The following is a 24,273-nucleotide window of genomic DNA, read 5'->3' as shown; positions in this document are numbered from 1 at the left end:
CTGCCCTCCCAATGCCCTCCCACCCAAACTGCCCCCCACTCCTCTTCCCCCGAATTGCCCCCCCCAACCCCAGCTGCCCCCTCCCCAATTGCCCCCTCCCACCCCAAACTGCCCCTTTGCCCCACCCAACTGCCCCTTCCCCAATTGCCCCCCTCCCCCCCCCTCCCCCCCCAAACTGCCCCCTCTCTAACTGCCACCTGAGCCCCTAATTGCCCCCCCCAACCCCCAAAGTGCCCTCCTCCCCACCCCCCAAACTGCCCCTCTCCCCCCAATTGCCCCTCTCCCAAACTGCCCCCCTCCACCCCCAAACTGCCCCCTTCCCCCCCAATTGTCCCCCACCAAACTGCCCCCCTTCCCCCCAATTGCCCCCCCACCCCCCAAACTGCCCCCCTCCACCCCCAAACTGCCCCTCTCCCCCCAGTTGCCCCCTCCACCCCAACTGCCCCCCCCAAACTGCCCCCCTCCCCCCCAAACTGCCCCCTTCCCCCCCAATTGCCCCCCCCCCAAACTGCCACCCTCTCCCCCAGTTGCCCCCTCCCCCCCAACTGCCCCCCCCGCCCACCCCCGAATTGCCCCCCCCCCCATCCCCACCTGTGCTTCTTCTTCTTGGCCTTCTTCCTCTCCCCGGAGCGGCTCTCAGAGCTGAAGACCCCCCCCCCCCCAAAATAAAACACATCAGGCTCCAACCCCAAAAAGGACCGTTTTGCACCAAAATCGACACGGCCCACCCCAAAAATGACCCCTTGGGACACACAACTGCCCCCTTTGCTCCATAACTGCCTCCCTCTGCCCCCATTTGCCCCATAACTGCTCCATCTGCCCCACAACTGCCCCCCTCTGCCCCACAATTGCCCCCCTCTGCCCCACAACTGCCCTCCTCTGCCCCCATTTGCCCCATAACTGCCCCATCTGCCCCACAACTGCCCTCCTCTGCCCCCAGTTGCCCCTTAACTGCCCCATCTGCCCCACAACTGCCCCCCTCTGCCCCTATTTGCCCCACAACTGCCCCCCTCTGCCCCTATTTGCCCCACAACTGCCCCCCTCTGCCCCTATTTGCCCCATAACTGCCCCCCTCTGCCCCTATTTGCTCCACAACTGCCCCCCTTCTACCCCTATCTGCCCCATAACTGCCCCCCTTCTACCCCTATTTGCCCCATAACTGCCCCCCTTCTACCCCTATTTGCCCCATAACTGCCCCCCTTCTACCCCTATTTGCCCAATAACTGCCCCCTCTGTCCCTATTTGCCCCATAACTGCCACCCTCTGCCCCTATTTGCCCCATAACTGCCACCCTTCTACCCTCATTTGCCCCATAACTGCCCCCCTGCCCCTATTTGCCCCATAACTGCCCCCCCTCTGCCCTCATTTGCCCCATAACTGCCCGCTCTGCCCCTATTTGCCCCATAACTGCCCCCCTCTGCCCTCATTTGCCCCATAACTGCCCCCTCCTCTGCCCTATAACTGCCATTTGCCCCACAACTGCCCCCCTCTGCCCTCATTTGCCCCATAACTGCCCCCCTCTGCCCCTATTTGCCCCATAACTGCCCCCCTCTGCCCTCATTTGCCCCACAACTGCCCCCCTCTGCCCCTATTTGCCCCATAACTGCCCCCCTCTGCCCTCATTTGCCCCATAACTGCACCCCTCCTCTGCCCTATAACTGCCCCCATTTGCCCCACAACTGCCCCCCTCTGCCCTCATTTGCCCCATAACTGCCCCCTCTGCCCCTATTTGCCCCATAACTGCCCCCCTCTGCCCTCATTTGCCCCACAACTGCCCCCCTCTGCCCCTATTTGCCCCATAACTGCCCCCCTCTGCCCTCATTTGCCCCATAACTGCACCCCTCCTCTGCCCTATAACTGCCCCATTTGCCCCACAACTGCCCCCCTCTGCCCTCATTTGCCCCATAACTGCCCCCCTCTGCCCCTATTTGCCCCATAACTGCCCCCCTCTGCCCCTATTTGCCCCACAACTGCACCCCTCTGCCCTCATCTGCCCCATAACTGCCCCCCTCTGCCCCTATTTGCCCCACAACTGCACCCCTCTGCCCTCATTTGCCCCACAACTGCCCCCCTCTGCCCCTATTTGCCCCCCTCTGCCCTCATTTGCCCCATAACTGCCCCCTCCTCTGCCCTATAACTGCCCCCATTTGCCCCACAACTGCCCCCCTCTGCCCTCATTTGCCCCATAACTGCCCCCCTCTGCCCCTATTTGCCCCATAACTGCCCCCCTCTGCCCTATTTGCCCCACAACTGCACCCCTCTGCCCCTATTTGCCCCACAACTGCCCCCCTCTGCCCCTTTTTGCCCCATAACTGCCCCCCTTTGCCCCTATTTGCCCCACAACTGCCCCCCTTTGCCCCACACCTGCCCCCCTTATTCCCCCATTTGTCTCATTCTCCCCTATTCCAGCCCAAAACCTCCACTTTGCCCCTCTGTGCCCCTTTTCTGCCCCACTGTTTCCCTTTCCTGCCCCCCTGTAACCCCTTTCTGCCCCACTGTGACCCCCTGTAACCCCTTTCCTGCCCCCCTGTGCCCCTCTTCTGCCCCACAGCACCCCTTTTCTGCCCCACTTTGCCCCCTTCCTGCCCCACTTTGCCCCATTCTGACCCCTTAGCCCCCTTCCTGCCCCACTGTGCCCCCTTTCTGCCCTATTCCGACCCATTTATGCCCCCTTTAGCCCCCCATGCCCCTTTCCTGCCCCTCTGTGGCCCCACTCTGACCCCCTGCACCCCCTTTAGCCCCCCATTCCCCTTTCCTGCTTCATTCTGACCCCCTGCACCCCCTTTAGCTCCCCATTCCCCTTTCCTGCCCCACTATGGCCCCATTCTGACCCCCTGTACCCGCTTTTGCCCCACTGTGCCCCTTTCCTACCCCATTCCGATCCCCTATACCCCCTTTAGCCCCCCATGCCCCTTTCCTTCCCCCTCCTGCCACACAGCACCCCATTCTGCCCTCCTGCACCCCCTTTCTGCCCCCCGTGCCCCTTTCTGCCCCACTGTAGCCCCCCTTCTGCCCCATTCTGACCCCCTGTATCCCCTTTTCTGCCCCCCAGTGTCCCCTATCTGCCCCTGTGCCCCCTTTCCGCCCCACTGAGCCCCTTTCTTCCTTCCTGTGCCCCCTTTCCGCCCCACTGTGCCCCCTTCCTACCCCCCTGTGCCCCCTTTCTATCCCAGTGGCCCCATTCTGACCCCCCTGTACCCTCTATATCCCCCCCATGCCCCTTTCTGCCCCACTGTAGCCCCTTTTCTGCCCCCCGAGCCCCCTCCCTGCCCCCCCTGGCCCCCAAGTGCCCCCTTTTCTGCCCCCCAACACCCCCTTTTCTGCCCCCTTTCCTGCCCCATAGCTCACCGTCCCCGGTCTTTCTTCTTCTTCTTCTTCTTCTGCTTGGGTGACGGCGATGGGGAGCTGGACGAGGCACGGGGCACCGCAGCGCTGGGGGGCAAACAGAGGGGGTCAGCGGGGGATATGGGGGGGAAATGGGGGGCTATAGGGGGATAGAGGGGGAAAATGGGGGTCTATGGGTGGTTAGAGGGGGATGGAGGGGGAAAATGGGGGTCTATGGGGGGGTAAGAGGGGGAAAATGGCTGTCTATGGGTGGTTAGAGGGGAATAGGGGGGAAAATGGGGGGCTATGGGAGGGTTAGAGGGGAATGGGGGGGAAACTGGGAAGTTATAGGGGGGTTAGAGGGGGAAAATGGGGGTCTATGGGGGGTTAGAGGGGAATAGGGGGGAAACTGGGGGGCTGTGGGGGGTTAGAGGGGGAAAATGGGGGGCTATGGGGGGTTAGAGGTGGAAACCAGGGGTCTATGGGGGATTACAGGGGAATGGGGGGGAAAATGAGTGTCTATAGGGGGATAGAGGGGGAAAACGGGGGTCTATGGGGGATTACAGGGGAATGGGGGGGAAAATGAGTGTCTATGGGGGGTTAGAGGGGGAAAATGGGGGGCTATGGGGGGTTAGAGGGGAATAGGGGGGAAACTGGGGGGCTATGGGGGGTTAGAGGGGGAAAATGGGAATCTATGGGGGGTTAGAGGGGAATAGGGGGGAAACTGGGGGACTATGGGGGGTTAGAGGGGGAAAATGGGGGTCTATGGGGGGATAGAGGGGAATGGGGGGGAACTAGGGGGCTATGGGGGGTTAGAGGGGAATAGGGGGGAAACTGGGGGGCTATAGCGGGGTTAGAGGGGGAAAATGGGAGTCTATGGGGGGTTAGAGGGGAATAGGAGGAAACTGAGGGGCTATGGGGGGGTTAGAGGGAGAAAATGGGGGGCTATGGGGGGTTAGAGGGGAATGGGGGGGAAACTGGGGGGCTATGGGGGGTTAGAGCGGAATGGGGGGAAACTGGAGTACTACTGGGGGGAAACTGGGGGGTTGTGGGGGGGTAGAGTGGGACAATGGGGGTCTATGGGGGGGATAGAGGGGGAAAATGGGAGCCTATGTGGGGTTAGAAGGGATTTGGGTGGGAAAATGGGGGGCTACGGGGGGACAGACGGGGATAGGGGGGAATTGGGGGGCTGTGGGGGGGGATAGAAGGGGAAAATGGGGATCTATGGGGGGATAGAGGAGGAAAATGGGGTCCTATGGGGGGTTTGAGGAGGATGGGGGGGAAAATGGTGGCATATGGGGGAATAGAGGGAAATAGGGGGAACTAGGGGGCTGTGGGAGGGGGCAGAAGGGGAAAATGGGGACTTATGGGGGATTAGAGGGGGATAGGGGGAGAAAATGGGGGGCTATGGGGGAAAACTGGGGTGCTGTGGGGGGACAGAAGGGGATGGGGGGTAAATGGGGAGCTATGGGGGGAGACAGGGGGGCTATGGGAGATTAGATGGAGATTAAGGGGGAAAATGGGGGTCTATGGGGAGATAGAGGAGGAAAATGGGTGTCTATGGGTGGTTAGAGGGGAATGGGGGGGAAACTGGGGGGCTATAGGGGGAAACTGGGGGGCTGTGGGGGGATAGAGGGGGAAAATGGGTGTCAATGGGGGGATAGAGGGGGAAAATGGGGGTCTATGGGGGGATAGAGGGGGAAAATGGGGGGTCTATGGGGGTAGAGGGGGAAAAATGGGGGCCTGTGGGGGGTTAGAGGAGAATAGGGGAGGAAAATGGGGGGCTATGGGGGAAACTGGGGGGCTGTGGGGAGGGTAGAGGAGGATAGAGGGGGAAAATGGGTGTCTATGGGGGGATAGAGGGGGAAAATGGGGGTCTATGGGGGGACAGAGGGGGAAAATGGGGGTCTATGGGGGGATAGAGGGGGAAAATGGGGGTCTATGGGGGGATAGAGGGGGAAAATGGGGGCACAGAAGGGGATGGAGGGGAACTGGGGGGCACTGGGGATCAATGGGGTGTCCCATAGAGGTAGATGTGGGTAAGGGGTGGGTACCTGGGATGCAATGGGAAGCAATGGGGGGGCCCAGAAGGACACTGGGGGGTAATGGGGGACACTGGGGGGGCACAGAAGGTCATGGGGGGATAATGGGAAACACTGGAGGGTCCTGAAGGACACATGGGGGTAATGGGGGGCACTGGGGGGGGTCCTGAAGGCCACATGGGGGCAATGGGGGGCAATGGGGGGGCCCAGAGGGACACTGGAGTGGAATGGGGACCCACAGTGCAGAGTGTGGGTACCTGGGATGGAATGGGGGGCACTGGGGATCAATGGGGTGACCCATAGAAGCAGGTGTGGGTAAGGGGTGGGTACCTGGGATGGAATGGGGGGCACTGGGAGGCAATGGGGGACACTGGGATGGAATGGGAGACACTGGGGGGGGGCACTGGGGCTCAATGGGGTGTCCCATAGAGGCAGGTGTGGGTACAGGGCAGTATCAGGGATGCAATGGGGGGCAGTAGGATCAATGGGGTGTCCCATAGAGGCAGGTGTGGGTACAGGGCAGTATCAGGGATGCAATGGGGGGCACTGGGTATCAATGGGGTGTCCCATAGAGGCAGGTGTGGGTACAGGGCAGTATCAGGGATGCAATGGGGGGCAGTAGGATCAATGGGGTGCCCCATAGAGGCAGGTGTGGGTACAGGGCAGTATCAGGGATGCAATGGGGGGCAGTAGGATCAATGGGGTGTCCCATAGAGGCAGGTGTGGGTACAGGGCAGTATCAGGGATGCAATGGGGGGCAGTAGGATCAATGGGGTGTCCCATAGAGGCAGGTGTGGGTACAGGGCAGTATCAGGGATGCAATGGGGGGCACTGGGGATCAATGGGGTGCCCCATAGAGGCAGGTGTGGGTACAGGGCAGTATCAGGGATGGAATGGGGGGCACTGGGGATCAATGGGGTGTCCCACAGAGGTAGATGTGGGTAAGGGGTGGGTACCTGGGATGCAATGGGAGGCAATGGGGGGGCCCAGAAGGACACAGAAGGACACTGGGGGGTAATGGGGGGCACTAGGGTGGCATAGAGGGACATGGGGGGGTAATGGGGGGCACTGGGGGGCCCAGAGGGACACTGAGGGGTAATGGGGGGCCAGAGAGGGACACTAGGGGTTAATGGGGGACAAAGAGGAATACTGGGGGGTAATATAGGGGACACTAGGGGGTCCTGAAGGACACATGGGGGTAATGGGGGGCACTGAGGGGTCCTGAAGGACACATGGGGGTAATGGGGGGCACTGGGGGGTCCTGAAGGACACATGGGGGTAATGGGGGGCACTGGGGGGTCCTGAAGGACACATGGGGGTAATGGGGGGCACTGGGGGGTCCTGAAGGACACATGGGGGTAATGGGGGGCACTGGGGGGTCCTGAAGGACACATGGGGGTAATGGGGGGCACTGGGGGGTCCTGAAGGACACATGGGGGTAATGGGGGGCACTGGGGGGTCCTGAAGGACACATGGGGGTAATGGGGGGCACTGGGGGGTCCTGAAGGACATATGGGGGTAATGGGGGGCACTGGGGGGTCCTGAAGGACATATGGGGGTAATGGGGGGCACAGAGGGACATGGGGGGGTAATATGGGGGACACTAGGGGGGCATGAAGGCCACATGGGTGTAATGGGGGCACTGGGAGGCACTGGGGATCAATGGGTGCCCCATAGAGGCAGGTGTGGGTACAGGGCAGTATCAGGGATGCAATGGGGGGCAGTAGGATCAATGGGGTGCCCCATAGAGGCAGGTGTGGGTACAGGGCAGTATCAGGGATGGAATGGGGGCAATGGGGATCAATGGGGTGTCCCATAGAGGCAGGTGTGGGTACAGGGCAGTATCAGGGATGCAATGGGGGGCAGTAGGATCAATGGGGTGCCCCATAGAGGCAGGTGTGGGTACAGGGCAGTATCAGGGATGCAATGGGGGGCAGTAGGATCAATGGGGTGCCCCATAGAGGCAGGTGTGGGTACAGGGCAGTATCAGGGATGCAATGGGGGGCACTGGGGATCAATGGGGGACACAGAAGGACACTGAGGGGTAATAGGATGCAATGGGGTGCCCCATAGAGGCAGCTGTGGGTAAGGGGTGGGTACCTGTGATGGAATGGGAGGCACTGGGGGGGCCCAGAAGGACATGGGGGGGTAATGGGGGATAATGGGGGGGCACAGAGGGACATGGGGGGGTAATGGGGGACACTAGGGGGTCCTGAAGGCCACATGGGGGTAATGGGGGGCAGTGGGGGGTGCATTGGGGCTCAATGTGGTGCCCCATAGAGGCAGGTGTATATAAGGGCAGTACCTGGGTGCAGTGCTGCCGTCGTTGCCCTGCGCCGTGTCGCTGCTCCTGTCGTTGCTCCTGTCCAGGTCCCTGCGCCGCGCGGGGTCGAAGGCGCTGCCGTCCACGTACGAGTCGCTGATACCAAACGCTGCGCGAAGGCGCTCGTTCTTCTGATCCACAGCATCCAGCTCATGGGGGGGATCTGCCACACTGAGGGGACACCGGGGTTAGGGGGGGTATGGGGATGTATGGGGGGTGTATGGGGATGTATGGGGGGTGTATGGGGGATGGATGGGGGATGGATGGGGGGGGATATATGGGGGATGTATGGGGGGTATATGGGAGATATATGGGGGGGGATATATGGGGGGGGATATATGGGGGGGGATATATGGGGGGGGATATATGGGGGGGGATATATGGGGGGGGATATATGGGGGGGGATATATGGGGGGGGATATATGGGGGGGGATATATGGGGGGGGATGTATGGGGGGATGTATGGGGGGATGTATGGGGGGATGTATGGGGGGATGTATGGGGGGATGTATGGGGGGATGTATGGGGGGATGTATGGGGGGATGTATGGGGGGATGTATGGGGGATATGGGGGGAATATGGGGGGGGACATATGGGGGGGGATATAAGGGGGGGATATATGGGGGGGATATATGGGGGGGGATATATGGGGGGGGATATATGGGGGGGGATATATGGGGGGGGATATATGGGGGGGGATATATGGGGGGGGATATATGGGGGGGATATATGGGGGGGACATATGGGGGGGACATATGGGGGGGGATATATGGGGGGGGATATATGGGGGGGGGACATATGGAGGGGGGACATATGGAGGGGGGACATATGGGGGGGGATATGTAAGGAAGAGAGAATATATGGAAAAGAAAGTATATGGGGGGGAGGGCGGGGAGGTGTGGGGGGGAGATTCTATGGGTCCATATGGGGTCGGTGTGACTCTATGGGTCCGTATGGGGTTGGTGTGACTCTATGGGTCCGTATGGGGTCCGTGTGTGTTTCAGGTGACTCTATGGGTCCATATGGGGTGGGTGTGACTCTATGGGTCCATATGGGTCTGTATGGGATCAGTGTGACTCTATGGGTCCATATGGGTCCATATGGGGTCAGTGTGGCTCTATGGGTCCATATGGGTCCATATGGGGTCAGTGTGGCTCTATGGGTCCCTATGGGTCCATATGGGGTGGGTGTGACTCTATGGGTCCATATGGTTCCATATGGGGTGGGTGTGACTCTAGGGGTCCATATGGGTCCATATGGGTTTGGTGTGACTCTATGGGTCCATATGGTTCCATATGGGGTCAGTGTGACTCTATGGGTCCATATGGGTATGTATGGGGTCAGTGTGACTCTATGGGTCCATATGGGTATGTATGGGGTCAGTGTGACTCTATGGGTCCATATGGGTCCACATGGGGTCAGTGTGACTCTATGGGTCCATATGGGGTGGGTGTGACTCTATGTGTCCATATGGGGTCAGTGTGTGTTTGAGCCGACTCTGTGGGTCCATATGGGGTGGGTGTGACTCTATGTGTCCATATGGGTCTGTATGGGTTCGGTGTGACTCTACGGGTCCATATGGGTCTGTATGGGGTGGGTGTGACTCTATGGGTCCATATGGGTCTGTATGGGTTTGGTGTGACTCTATGGGTCCATATGGTTCCATATGGGGTGGGTGTGACTCTATGGGTCCATATGGGTCCACATGGGGTCAGTGTGACTCTATGGGTCCATATGGGTCTGTATGGGGTCAGTGTGACTCTATGGGTCCATATGGTTCCATATGGGGTGGGTGTGACTCTATGGGTCCATATGGGGTCAGTGTGTGTTTGAGCTGACTCTGTGGGTCCATATGGGGTGGGTGTGACTCTATGTGTCCATATGGGGTCAGTATGTGTTTGAGCTGACTCTATGGGTCCATATGGGGTGGGTGTGACTCTCTGTGTCCATATGGGGTCAGTGTGTGTTTGAGCTGACTCTGTGGGTCCATATGGGTTCAATGTGACTCTGTGGGTCCATATGGGGTCAGTGTGTGTTTGAGCTGATTCTGTGGGTCCATATGGGTTCAATGTGACTCTATGTGTCCATATGGGGTCAGTGTGTGTTTGAGCTGACTCTCTGTGGGTCCATATGGGGTCAGTGTGTGTTTGAGCCGACTCTGTGGGTCCATATGGGGTCAGTGTGTGTTTGAGCTGACTCTGTGGGTCCATATGGGGTCAGTGTGTGTTTGAGCCGACTCTGTGGGTCCATATGGGGTCAGTGTGTGTTTGAGCCGACTCTGTGGGTCCATATGGGGTCAGTGTGTGTTTGAGCCGACTCTGTGGGTCCATATGGGGTCAGTGTGTGTTTGAGCCGACTCTGTGGGTCCATATGGGGTCAGTGTGTGTTTGAGCCGACTCTGTGGGTCCACGTGTTGTGACTCACGTGGGTCGCTGCTCGGGTGCGTCTCCGTCCTTGCCCAGCACGACGTCCCTCTCGAGCAGCATGGTGCGGAACGTCGCCACCTTCTCCTGGATCTCACTCTCTGTGTACCTGGGGGGCAGCACACGGGGGTCAGGGACCCACTGCTATGGGGCTAGGGGCTGAAAAAGGGGGCATGGGGGGGTGGGTTTGGGGGCTGGGTGGGGCTGGGAGGGGGGTGGAGGGGTGGGTTTGGGGTTGTGGGGGTTGGGAGGGGGAGGTTTGAGGGTTGAGGTCTGGGGATACAGAGGGTTAAATAGGGGGGATACAGGGCCAAAAGGGGGGGGGCGGGGGACAGGGCCTAAGGGGGGGGGACACAGGGCCAAAGGGGGGGATACAGGGCCAAAAGGCAGGACAACACAGGGTCAAAGGGGGGTTGGGGGGGGACAAAGGGTCCAAAGGGGGGGGATACAGGGCCAAAAAGGGGGACAACACAGGGTTAAAAAGGGGGGGGATGACACAGGGTCAAAGGGGGGGGGGAGCACAGGGCCAAAGCGGGGGGATACAGGGACAAAGGGGGTGGACACAGGACCAGAGGGGGGGTACAGGGGCACAAAGGGGGGGGGGGGACACAGGGCCAAAGGAGGGTACAGAGGGTCAAAAGGGGGGGGACACACAACACAGGGTCAAATGGGGGGTGACGTGTCCCCGTGTATCTCACCCCTGCTCCTCCATGAGCTCGGAGAGCTCGAGGCATTTCAGCTCGACTTTGCGTTTCCGTTCGTGGTCCAGGATGTCTCTGTTGGGCCGCTTGGGCAGAGCGGCGGCTGCGGCGGCGGCTTCGGTTCGGAGCAGCTCCTCGTCGGCTCTGGGTTCCACGCGCTCCCTCTTGTGCCGTAGGGCCGACAGGTTGCGCTGCACGTAGCCGTTGGTGCCGCTGCCCCGCGGCGTCGGCAACCCGATCCCATTGTACATGGCGACCGCGCTGCCGCCCCTGCGGGGGGCCCCCGAGTCAGCGCCCCCCCGGGACCCGCACCACTATGGGACCCCTATGGAACCCAAACATCCCCTATGGAACACCCCTATGGGACCCAAAGAACCCCAGGGAGTGCCCTATGGAACCCCAAGTTCCCCAAGGAACCCCCTATGAGACCCCTATAGAACCCATGAGACCCCCTATGAGACCCCTATGGAACCTAAAGATCCCCATGGAACCCCCTATGGGACCCCAAACATCCCCAGGGAGGCTCCTATGGGATCCCTATGGAACCCAAAGATCCCCATGGGACCCCCTATGAGACCCCTATAGAACCCAAAGATCCCCATGGGACCCCCTATGAGACCCCTATAGAACCCAAAGATCCCCATGGGACCCCCTATGAGACCCCTATAGAATCCAAAGATCCCCATGGGACCCCCTATGGGATCCCTATGGAACCCAAAGATCCCCATGGGACCCCCTATGAGACCCCTATGGAACCCAAAGATCCCCATGGGACCCCCTATGAGACCCCTATAGAACCCAAAGATCCCCATGGGACCCCTTATGGGATCCCTATGAAACCCAAAGATCCCCAAGGAACCCCCTATAGGACCCCATACAGCCCCTATGGAGTCCCCTATGGGACCCACAGGTGGTCCCACAGATGCCCTATGGATCCCATTGTACATGGCGACCGCGCTGCCGCCCCTGCGGGGGGCCCCCGAGTCAGCGCCCCCCCGGGACCCGCACCACTATGGGACCCCTATGGAACCCAAACATCCCCTATGGAACACCCCTATGGGACCCAAAGAACCCCAGGGAGTGCCCTATGGAACCCCAAGTTCCCCAAGGAACCCCCTATGAGACCCCTATAGAACCCATGAGACCCCCTATGAGACCCCTATGGAACCTAAAGATCCCCATGGAACCCCCTATGGGACCCCAAACATCCCCAGGGAGGCTCCTATGGGATCCCTATGGAACCCAAAGATCCCCATGGGACCCCCTATGAGACCCCTATAGAACCCAAAGATCCCCATGGGACCCCCTATGAGACCCCTATAGAACCCAAAGATCCCCATGGGACCCCCTATGAGACCCCTATAGAATCCAAAGATCCCCATGGGACCCCCTATGGGATCCCTATGGAACCCAAAGATCCCCATGGGACCCCCTATGAGACCCCTATGGAACCCAAAGATCCCCATGGGACCCCCTATGAGACCCCTATAGAACCCAAAGATCCCCATGGGACCCCTTATGGGATCCCTATGAAACCCAAAGATCCCCAAGGAACCCCCTATAGGACCCCATACAGCCCCTATGGAGTCCCCTATGGGACCCACAGGTGGTCCCACAGATGCCCTATGGATCCCATTGTACATGGCGACCGCGCTGCCGCCCCTGCGGGGGACCCCGAGTCAGCGCCCCCCCGGGACCCGCACCACTATGGGACCCCTATGGAAACCCTAGAGAAACCCCCTATGGGACCCCAAACATCCCCTATAGAACACTACTATGGGACCCAAATATCCCCAGGGAGTGCCCTATGGAACCCCAAGTTCCCCAAGGAACCCCCTATGAGACCCCTATAGAACCCATGGGACCACCTATGAGACCCCTATGGAACCTAAAGATCCCAAAGGACCCCCCTATGGGACCCCAAACATCCCCAGGGAGGCTCCTATGGGATCCCTATAGAACCCAAAGATCCCCAAGGAAACCCCTATGGGATCCCTATGGAACCCAAAGATCCCTATGGGACCCCCTATGGGATCCCTATGGAACCCAAAGATCCCTATGGGACCCCCTATGGGATCCCTATGGAACCCAAAGATCCCTATGGGACCCCCTATGGGATCCCTATGGAACCCAAAGATCCCCATGGGACCCCCTATGAGACCCCCATACAACCCAAAGATCCCCATGGGACCCCCTATGAGACCCCTATAGAACCCAAAGATCTCCATGGGACCCCCTATGGGATCCCTATGGAACCCAAAGATCCCTATAGGACCCCCTATGGGATCCCTATGGAACCCAAAGATCCCCATGGGACCCCCTATGAGACCCCTATGGAACCCAAAGATCCCCATGGAAGCCCCTATGGGATCCCTATGGAACCCAAAGTTCCCCAAGGAACCCCCTATAGGACCCCATACAGCCCCTATGGAGTCCCCTATGGGACCCACAGGTGGTCCCACAGATGCCCTATGGATCACATTGTACATGGCGACCGCGCTGCCGCCCCTGCGGGGGGCCCCCGAGTCAGCGCCCCCCCGGGACCCGCACCACTATGGGACCCCTATGGAAACCCTGTGGGACCCCAAACAGCCCCTATAGAACACCACTACAGGACCCAAATATCCCCAGGGAGTGCCCTATGGAACCCCAAGTTCCCCAAGGAACCCCCTATGAGACCCCTATAGAACCCATGGGACCCCCTATGAGACCCCTATGGAACCTAAAGATCCCAAAGGACCCCCCTATGGGACCCCAAACATCCCCATGGGACCCCCTACGGGATCCCTATAGAACCCAAAGATCCCTATGGGACCCCCTATGGGATCCCTATGGAACCCAAAGATCCCCATGGGACCCCCTATGAGACCCCTATAGAACCCAAAGATCCCCATGGGACCCCCTATGGGATCCCTATGGAACCCAAAGATCCCCATGGGACCCCCTACGGGATCCCTATGGAACCCAAAGATCCCCAAGGAACCCCCTATGGGATCCCTATGGAACCCAAAGATCCCCATGGGACCCCCTACGGGATCCCTATGGAACCCAAAGATCCCCAAGGAACCCCCTATGGGATCCCTATGGAACCCAAAGATCCCCATGGGACCCCCTATGGGATCCCTATGGAACCCAAAGATCCCCAAGGAACCCCCTATGGGATCCCTATGGAACCCAAAGATCCCCAAGGAACCCCCTATAGAACCCCATACAGCCCCTATAGGACCCCTATGGAAGCCAAGGAACCACCTATGAGATCCCTTTGGAACCCAAAAATCCCCAGGGAGTCCCCTATGGAACCCCAAGTTCCCCATGGAACCCCCTATGAGACCCCATAAAGTCCCAGGGAAGCCCCTATGGGATCCCTATGGAACCCAAAGATCCCCATGGAACCCCCTATGGGATCCCTATGGAACCCAAAGATCCCCATGGGACCCCCAATGAGACCCCATAAAGACCCATAAGACCCTATGGGATCCCTATGGAATCCTTTTTCGCCTCAAAATTCCTCATTTTCTGTACAAACTTCCCATTTTTTCTTCCTAAAATCCCACTTTTCCCCTCACAAATGCCCCCAAATCCCACTTTTTCCCCCCAAAATCCCATTTTTCCCCTCACAAATTGCCCCAAAATCCCATTTTTCTCCCCAAAATCCCACTTTTTCCCTTACAAACTCCCTGAAATCCCATTTTTTCTCCCCAAAATTCTACTTTTCCCCTCACAAATTACCCCAAAAACCACTTTTCCTACCTAACATCCCACTTCTCCCCTCACAAACTGCCCTAAATCCCACTTTTCCCCTCAAAATCCCATTTTTCAGCTCACAAACTCCCCAAAATCCCACTTTTTCCCTCACAAACTGCCCCAAATCCCCCATTTTCCACACAAACTCCCCTAAATCTCATCTTTTCCCTCTCAAAATCCCACTTTTTCCCTTACAAACTACCCTAAATCCCACTTTTTCTCCCCGAAATCCCCTTTTCCCTTCCCAAACAGCCCCAAATCCCACTTTTTCCCCTAAAATCCCATTTTCCCCTCACAAATTGCCCCAAATTCCACTTTTTCCCCTTAAAATCCCATTTTTCAACTCACAAACTACCCTAAATCCCACTTTTTCTCCCCAAAAATCCCACTTTTCTCCTCCCAAACAGCCCCAAATCCCACTTTTTCCCCTTAAAATCCCATTTTTCAACTCACAAACTGCCCCAAAATCCCATTTTTCTCCTCCGAAACAGCCCCAAATCCCACTTTTTCTCCACAAAATCCCACTTTTCCCCTCACAAACTACCCCAAAAACCACTTTTCTTACCTAATATCCCACTTCTCCTCTCCCAAACAGCCCCAAATCCCACTTTCCCCCCTCAAAATCCCACATTTTCCACACAAACTGCCCCAAAATCCCACTTTTTCCCCTCAAAATCCCTCTTTTCTCCTCACAAAATACTGAAATCCCGCTTTTACTCCCAAAAATCCCACTTTTCCCCTCTAAAACTGGCCAAATCCCACTTTTTCCCCTCAAAATCCCATTTTTCTCCCCAAAATTCCACTTTTTCCCTTACAAACTGCCCCAAAATCCCATCTTTCTCCCCCAAATCCCACTTTTCTCCTCCCAAACAGCCCCAAATCCCACTTTTTCGCCTCAAAATCCCACATTTTCTGAACAAACTACCCCAAAAACCACTTTTTCTCCCCCAAAATCCCACTTTTCTCCTCCCAAATAGCCCCAAATCCCACTTTTTCCCCCAAAAATCCCACTTTTCCCCTCACAAATTGCCCCAAATCCCACTTTTTCTACCCAAAATCTCATGTTTTCTACACTAACTACCCTAAATCCCACTTTTTCTCCCCAAAATCCCCTTTTCCCCTCACAATCTTCCCCAAATCCCACTTTTTTCCCCCAAAATCCCATTTTCCCCTCACAAATCCCCCTTTTTCCCCTCAAAATCCCATTTTTCCCCTCACAAATTGCCCCAAAATCCCATTTTTCTCCCCAAAATCCCACTTTTTCCCTTACAAACTCCCTGAAATCCCAATTCTACTTTTCCCCTCACAAATTACCCCAAAAACCACTTTTCCTACCTAACATCCCACTTCTCCCCTCACAAACTGCCCTAAATCCCACTTTTCCCCTCAAAATCCCATTTTTCAGCTCACAAACTCCCCTAAATCCCACTTTTTCTCCCCAAAATCCCACTTTTTCCCTCACAAACTGCCCCAAATCCCCCATTTTCCCCACAAACTCCCCTAAATCCCACCTTTTCCCTCTCAAAATCCCACTTTTTCCCCTCAAAATCCCCCTTTTCCCTCAAAAATACCATTTTTCCCCTCAAAATTCCATGTTTCGCTCACAAAAAACATTGGATTTCTCAAAAAAATCCACTTTTTTCCCTCAAAATTCCACTTTTTAGCTCACAAAACCCAGTTTTTTCCTCAAAATCCCACTTTTTCCCCTCAAACTTCCACTTTTCAGCTCACAAAACCCATTTTTCCTCAAAATAAACCATTTTTCCTCAAGAAATCCACTTTTTTCCTCAAAATTCCACTTTTTAGCTCACTAAAATCAGGTTTTTTCCTCCAAATCCCACTTTTTCCTCTCAAAATTCCACTTTTTCCTCTCATAAAACCCATTTTTTTTTTCAAAATAAACAATTTTTTCCTCAAAAAATCCACTTTTTTCCTCAGAATTCCACTTTTTAGCTCACAAAAACCACTTTTTTCCTCAAAATTCCACTTTTTAGCTCACTAAAATCAGTTTTTTTCCTCAAAATCCCACTTTTTCCTCTCAAAATCTCACTTTTTAGCTCACAAAACCCAAATTTTCCTCAAAATAAACCATTTTTCCTCCAAAAACCCACTTTTTTCCTCAAAATTCCACTTTTTAGCTCACAAAACCCAGTTTTTTTCCTCAAAATCCACTTTTTCCCCTCAAAATTCCACTTTTTAGCTCACAAAATCCAAATTTTCCCCTCAAACTTCCACTTTTTCCTCTCACAAAACCCAAATTTTCCTCAAAATAAACCATTTTTCCTCAAAAAATCCTTTTTTTCCTCAAAATTCCACATTTTAGCTACAAAAAACATTTTTTTCCCTCAAAATCCCACTTTTTCCTCTCAAAATCTCACTTTTTAGCTCACAAAAACCATTTTTTTCCTCAAAAAATCCATTTTTCCTCAAAATTCCACTTTTTAGCTCACGAAAATCAGTTTTTTCCTCAAAATTCCACTTTTTAGCTCACTAAAATCAGTTTTTTTCCTCAAAATCCCACTTTATAGCTCACAAAAACCAGTTTTTTCCTCAAAATTCCACTTTTTAGCTCACGAAAATCAGTTTTTTCCGTAAAATCCCACTTTTTCCCCTCAAACTTCCACTTTTCAGCTCACAAAACCCATTTTTCCTCAAAATAAACAATTTTTTCCTCAAAAAATCCACTTTTTTCCTCAAAATTCCACTTTTTAGCTCACAAAACCCAGGTTTTTTCCTCATAATCCCACTTTTTCCCCTCAAAATTCCACTTTTTCCTCTCACAAAACCCATTTTTCTCCTCAAAATAAACCATCTTTCCTCCAAAAATCCACTTTTTTCCTCAAAATTCCACTTTTTAGCTCACGAAAATCAGGTTTTTTCCTCAAAATCCCACTTTTTCCTCTCAAAATTCCACTTTTTAGCTCACAAAACCCAAATTTTCCTCAAAATAAACCATTTTTCCTCCAAATCCCACTTTTTCCTCTCAAAATCCCACTTTTTCCCCTCAAAATTCCACTTTTTAGCTCACAAAACCCATTTTTTCCTCAAAATAAACCATTTTTCCTCCAAAAATCCACTTTTTTCCTCAAAATTCCACTTTTTAGCTCACGAAAATCAGGTTTTTTCCTCAAATTCCCACTTTTTCCTCAAAAAATCCACTTTTTCCTTAAAATTCCACTTTTTCCCCTCCAAATATCCAATTTTTCCTCTCAAAATTCCACTTTTTAGCTCACAAAACCTCTTTTTTCCTCAAAATCCCCACTTTTTTCCTCAAAAAAATCCACTTTTTCCCCTCACAAAATCCCTTTTTCACTTAAAATCTCACTTTTTTCCCCACAAAATCCCTTTATCCCCCACAAATACATTTTGCTCAAAAAAAAACCATTTTTGCCCCTTAAAATCCCCCTTTACCCCCCAAATCCCCACTTTCTTCCTTACAAATGATTTTTTTGCTCAAAAACGCACTTTTTCCCCTCACAAATCCCAACTTTTCCCCCTCAGAATCCCCTTTTTTCCTCACAAAACCCCACTTTTCCCCTCAAAAATCCACTTTTTCCTCAAAACCCCGCATTTCCCCTCACAAAACCCCTTTTTCCCTCAAAAATCCCATTTTTCCTCATAAAAAATCACTTTTTCCTTTCAAAATCCCCACAATTTCTCACAAAAAACCAACTTTTTCCTCACAAAAACCCACTTTTTCCTCACAAAACCCCCACTTTTCCCTCACAAAACCCACTTTTCCCTCACAAAACCCCACTTTCTCCTCATAAAAGCCTTTTTTCCTCATAAAAACCCGTTTTCCTTCAGAAATCCCCATTTTTTCTCACAAAACATCATTTTTTTCCCTCAAAATCCCCACTTTTCCCTCACAAAACCCCACTTTCTCCTCATAAAAACCCACTTTTCCCTCTCTAAAACCCACTATTTTCCCTCAAAATCCCCACTTTTTCCTCACAAAACCCCACTTTTCCTTCAGAAATCCCCATTTTTCCTCACAAAACCTCACTTTTTTCCTCAAAATCCCCACTTTTCCCTCACAAAACCCCACTTTCTCCTCATAAAAACCCTCTTTTTCCTCAAAAAAAGCCCTTTTTTCCTCTAAATCCCCATTTTTCCTCACAAAACCTCATTTTTTCCCTCAAAATCCCCACTTTTCCCTCACAAAAACCACTTTTTCCTCACAAAATCCCCACTTTTCACTCAGAAATCCCAATTTTTCCTCACAAAACCTCATTTTTTCCTCAAAATCCCCACTTTTCCCTCACAAAACCCCACTATCTCCTCACAAAACCCACTTTTTCCTCACAAATAAACACTTTCTCCTCAAAAAACCCCAACTTTTCCCTCACAGAACCCTTTTTCCTCACAAAAACCCCTTTTTTCCTCAAATTCCCCACTTTTTCCTCACAAAAACCCCACTTTTCCCTCAGAAATCCCCATTTTTTCTTCACAAAACCTCACTTTTTTCCTCAAAATCCACACTTTTCCCTGACAAAAACCCCACTTTCCCCTCAAAAATCCCAATTTTTTCCTCAAAATCCCCATTTTTCCTCAAAACCCCACTTTCTCCTCACAAAAACCCCTTTTTTCCTCACAAATCCCCACTTTTCTCTCACAAAACCCACTTTTTTCCCACAAAATCCCCACTTCTCCCTCACAAAAATCCCCATTTTCCCTCAAAATCCCACTTTTTCCTCAAAACCCCACATTTCCCCTCACAAAACCCTACTTTTTCCTCACAAAAACCCACTTTCTCCTCATAAAAAACCCTTTTCCTCACAAAAAACCCTTTTTTCCTCACCAAGCCTCACTTTTCCCTCACAAATCCCCACTTTTCCCTCACAAAACCCCACTTTTCCCTCAGAAATCCCCATTTTTCCTCGCAAAGCCTCATTTTTTCCTCAAAATCCCCACTTTTCCCTCACAAAAACCACTTTTTCCTCACAAAACCCCACTTTTCCCTCACAAAACCCCACTTTTTCCCTCAAAAATCACCACTTTTCCCTCACAGAACCCACTTTTTCCTCACAAAAACCTCATGTTTTCCTCAAAATCCCCATTTTTCCCTCACAAAACCCCACTTTTCCCTCGGAAATCCCCATTTTTCCTCACAAAACCTCATTTCTTCCTCAAAATCCCCACTTTTTCCTCACAAAACCCCTTTTTTCCCCTCACTCTTCTTTCCCTCCAAACCCCCATTTTATCCCACAAAACCCCCATTTTTCCCCAAAAACACACTATATTCCCCCCAAAAACACCCTTTATTCCCCCAAACCCCCATTTTTCCCCAAATCACCCCATATTTTCCCCAAAAACGCCAATTTTTCCCTTTCCCCTCCCCCCATCCGCTCCTTCCCCTCACACGGATCGCGGCCTTCCCGCCCCCCGTCCCCCCCCCATCTCCATTCCATTCCCGGTCCCGGTTCTCACCTCTCGGCCTCCGGTTCCTCAGTGGGCCCCGCTGGGTTCGGTTCCGTTCGGTTCCTCTCGGCTCCTTCCCACACGAACGGCCCGAAGCGACGCCACGCGGCTCCGCCTCCACTTCCGCTCCAACGGGCGGCAGAGCGCAAAGTGCGGACTGAGGGGAGACCGGAAGTGGGCGGGGCGATGGGAGTTGTAGTTCCGGTCTCCGCTCTATAACATGGCTAGGCGGAACGAGGGACTACAACTCCCAGAATGCACGGCGCGGGGCCGCCATCTTAGGATGCCTCTCGCTCAGCATCGCGCGGGGGATGCTGGGAGTTGTAGTTCGAGCTTCCGCTTTACGTCATTTTAAATGGCCTCATGGGGACTACTACTCCCAGCGTGCATTGCGCCCGCCGCCATCTTGTGCAGCCCTAACAGGGAAACATGGGGTGGAGGCGGGCTGAGCCGGCGACTTCCTGCCCGCTCGGGGCAGCCAATGGGATGGCGCGGGGTCTTCCCGTTGACCAATGGGAGCGCGGCACTGAGCCAAGTCCCGCCCTCCGTGTCCCGGGACCCCCAAAACTGCTGGAATTCGCCCCAAAAACGCATCGAGACCCCATAGAAAAACCCCATTGGGACCCATAGATCCCATAGAACACACAGAGACACCTCGGAGACCGTGTAGAACCCCATAGAGGCCACAGAGAGCCCAGAAACACCATAGGGACCCCATTAACCCCATAGAGATCCTAGAAACCCCACATAGAGCCCCATAGAGACCCCATTAACCCCATAGATCCCCATAGAGACCCCATTATCGCCATAGAGACCCCATAGATCCCCATAGATACCCCATTAAACCCATAGAGAACCCATTGACCCCATAGATCCCCATAGAGACCCCATAGAGCCCCATAGAGACCCCATTATCGCCATAGAGACCCCATAGAGACCCATAGAGACCCCATTATCGCCATAGAGACCCCATAGAACCCCATAGAGACCCCATTAAACCCATAGAGAACCCATTAACCCCATAGATCCCCATAGAGACCCCATAAACCCCACAGATACCCACAGAGTCCCCATAAACCCCATGGAGCCCCATAGAGACCCTATGAACCCCATAGATCCTCATAGAGACCCAATTAACCCCATAGAGACCCCATTAAACCCATAGAGACCCCATTAACCCCATAGATCCACATAGAGACCCCATAGAGTCCCATAGAGACCCCATTAACCCCATAGAGACCCCATTAGCCCTATAAAGACCCCATCGAGACCCCATTATCCCCATAGAGACCCCATAAAGAACCCATTAGCACAACAGAGATCCCATTAACCCCATAGATCCCCATAGAGACCCCATAGAGTCCCATAGAGAACCTATTAACCCCATAGATCCCCATAGAGACCCCATTATCGCCATAGAGACCCCATAGATCCCCATAGAGACCCCATTAAACCCATAGAGAACCCATTGACCCCATAGATCCCCATAGAGACCCCATAGAGAACCCATTAAACCCATAGAGACCCATAGAAACCCCATTAAACCCATAGAGAACCCATTAACCCCATAGAGACCCATAGAGACCCCATTATCTCCATAGAGACCCATAGAGACCCCATTATCTCCATAGAGACCCCATAGATCCCCATAGAGACCCCATAGATCCCCATAGAGACCCCATTAACCCCACAGGGCCCCATAGATTCCCATAGAGACCCCATTATCCCCATAGAGACCCCATAGAGAACCCATTAGCACAACAGAGATCCCATTAACCCCATAGATCCCTATAGAGACCCCATAAACACCATGCAGTCCCATAGAGACCCTATGAACCCCATAGATCCCCATAGAGACCCCAGAAACCCCATAGAGCCCCATAGAACCCCATTAAACCCATAGAGAACCCATTAACCCCATAGATCCCCATAGAGACCCCAGAAACCCCATAGAGCCCCATAGAACCCCATAGAGACCCCATTAAACCCATAGAGACCCCATTAACCCCATAGAGACCCATAGAGACCCCATAGAGTACCATAGAGAACCTATTAACCCCATAGATCCCCATAGAGACCCCATTATCGCCATAGAGACCCCATAGAACCCCATAGAGAACCCATTAAACCCATAGAGAACCCATTAACCCCATAGAGACCCATAGACTCCATTAACCCCATAGATCCCCATAGAGACCCCATAGAGACCCATTAGCCCTATAAAGACCCCATGGAGACCCCATTAGCCCCATTGATCCCCATAGAGACCCCATAGAGACCCCATTAGCACAACAGAGATCCCATTAACCCCATAGATCCCCATAGATACTCTATAAACCCCACTGCCCCTAATAGGGCCCCATAACCACCCTATAAACCCCATAGCCCCTAATAGGGCCCCATAGCCCCCCCTTAAACCCCATAGCCCCTAATAGGGCCCCATAGACCCCATAGATCCTAATAGGGCCCCATAGACCCCATAACCCCTTATAGGGCCCCATAACCCCCCAATAGACCCCATAGCCCCTAATAGGGCCCCATAGACCCCATAGCCCCTAATAGGGCCCCATAGACCCCATAACCCATTATAGGGCCCCATAACCCCCCTATAAAACCCCATAGCCCCTAATAGGGCCCCAAAACCCCCCCATAGACCCCATAGCCCCTAATAGGGCCCCATAGACCCCATAGTCCCTAATAGGGCCCCATAACCCCCCTATAAAACCCCATAGCTCCTAATAGGGCCCCATAGACCCCATAGCCCCTAATAGGGCCCCATAGACCCCATAACCCATTATAGGGCCCCATAACCCCCCTATAAAACCCCATAGCCCCTAATAGGGCCCCAAAACCCCCCCATAGACCCCATAGCCCCTAATAGGGCCCCATAGACCCCATAGTCCCTAATAGGGCCCCATAACCCCCCTATAAAACCCCATAGCTCCTAATAGGGCCCCATAGACCCCATAGCCCCTAATAGGGCCCCATAGACCCCATAACCCCTTATAGGGCCCCATAACCCCCCTATAAAACCCCATAGCCCCTAATAGGGCCCCATAACCCCCCCTTAAACCCCATAGCCCCTAATAGGGCCCCATAGACCCCATAACCCCTTATAGGGCCCCATAACCCCCCCATAGATCCTAATAGGGCCCCATAGACCCCATAGCCCCTAATAGGGCCCCGTAACCCCCCCTTAAACCCCATAGCCCCTAATAGGGCCCCATAGACCCCTTAACCCCTTATAGGGCCCCATAACCCCCATAGACCCCAAAGCCCCTAATAGAGCCCCATAACCCCCCCATAGACCCCATAATCCCTAATAGGGCCCCATAGACCCCATAACCCCTAATAGGGCCCCATAGACCCCATAGCCCCTAATAGGGCCCCATAGACCCCATAGCCCCTAATAGGGCCCCATAACCCCCCCTTAAACCCCATAGCCCCTAATAGGGCCCCATAGACCCCATAGCCCCTAATAGGGCCCCATAGACCCCATAACCCCTTATAGGGCCCCATAACCCCCCTATAAAACCCCATAGCCCCTAATAGGGCCCCATAACCCCCCCTTAAACCCCATAGCCCCTAATAGGGCCCCATAACCCCCCCTTAAACCCCATAACCCCTTATAGGGCCCCATAGACCCCATAGCCCCTAATAGGGCCCCATAGACCCCATAGCCCCTAATAGGGCCCCATAACCCCCCCTTAAACCCCATAGCCCCTAATAGGGCCCCATAACCCCCCCTTAAACCCCATAACCCCTTATAGGGCCCCATAGACCCCATAGCCCCTAATAGGGCCCCATAACCCCCCCTTAAACCCCATAGCCCCTAATAGGGCCCCATAACCCCCCCATAGACCCCATAGCCCCTAATAGGGCCCCATAGACCCCATAACCCCTTATAGGGCCCCATAACCCCCCCATAGATCCTAATAGGGCCCCATAGACCCCATAGCCCCTAATAGGGCCCCGTAACCCCCCCTTAAACCCCATAGCCCCTAATAGGGCCCCATAGACCCCTTAACCCCTTATAGGGCCCCATAACCCCCATAGACCCCAAAGCCCCTAATAGAGCCCCATAACCCCCCCATAGACCCCATAATCCCTAATAGGGCCCCATAGACCCCATAACCCCTAATAGGGCCCCATAGACCCCATAGCCCCTAATAGGGCCCCATAGACCCCATAGCCCCTAATAGGGCCCCATAACCCCCCCTTAAACCCCATAGCCCCTAATAGGGCCCCATAGACCCCATAGCCCCTAATAGGGCCCCATAACCCCCCCTTAAACC

The 24,273-nt window shown here is 54.1% G+C and overlaps 1 protein-coding gene across 1 annotated transcript; it reads right to left on the bottom strand.

The window, feature by feature from the left end:
• Nucleotides 1-186: 186 nt before the first annotated feature.
• LOC146757972 (serine/arginine repetitive matrix protein 2-like) lies at nucleotides 187-20,108 on the bottom strand. The gene is made up of 7 exons (XM_085518622.1): nucleotides 19,988-20,108; nucleotides 10,811-11,083; nucleotides 10,114-10,221; nucleotides 7,672-7,860; nucleotides 3,349-3,432; nucleotides 563-642; nucleotides 187-197 (listed from the first exon to the last, which is right to left on the bottom strand). The coding sequence occupies exons 2-7, from the start codon at nucleotides 11,062-11,064 to the stop codon at nucleotides 187-189; spliced, it is 726 nt and encodes a 241-aa protein (XP_085374748.1). The 5' UTR covers nucleotides 11,065-11,083; nucleotides 19,988-20,108.
• Nucleotides 20,109-24,273: the final 4,165 nt, after the last annotated feature.

The sequence above is a fragment of the Coturnix japonica genome, chromosome 17 (assembly GCF_054131305.1).
Source record: "Coturnix japonica strain WE chromosome 17, WE-NBRP24, whole genome shotgun sequence".
In the NCBI taxonomy this organism is placed as follows: Eukaryota; Metazoa; Chordata; class Aves; order Galliformes; family Phasianidae; genus Coturnix; species Coturnix japonica.
Note: the sequence above shows the minus strand (reverse complement) of the source record. Positions and strands in the feature narration are given on the sequence as shown.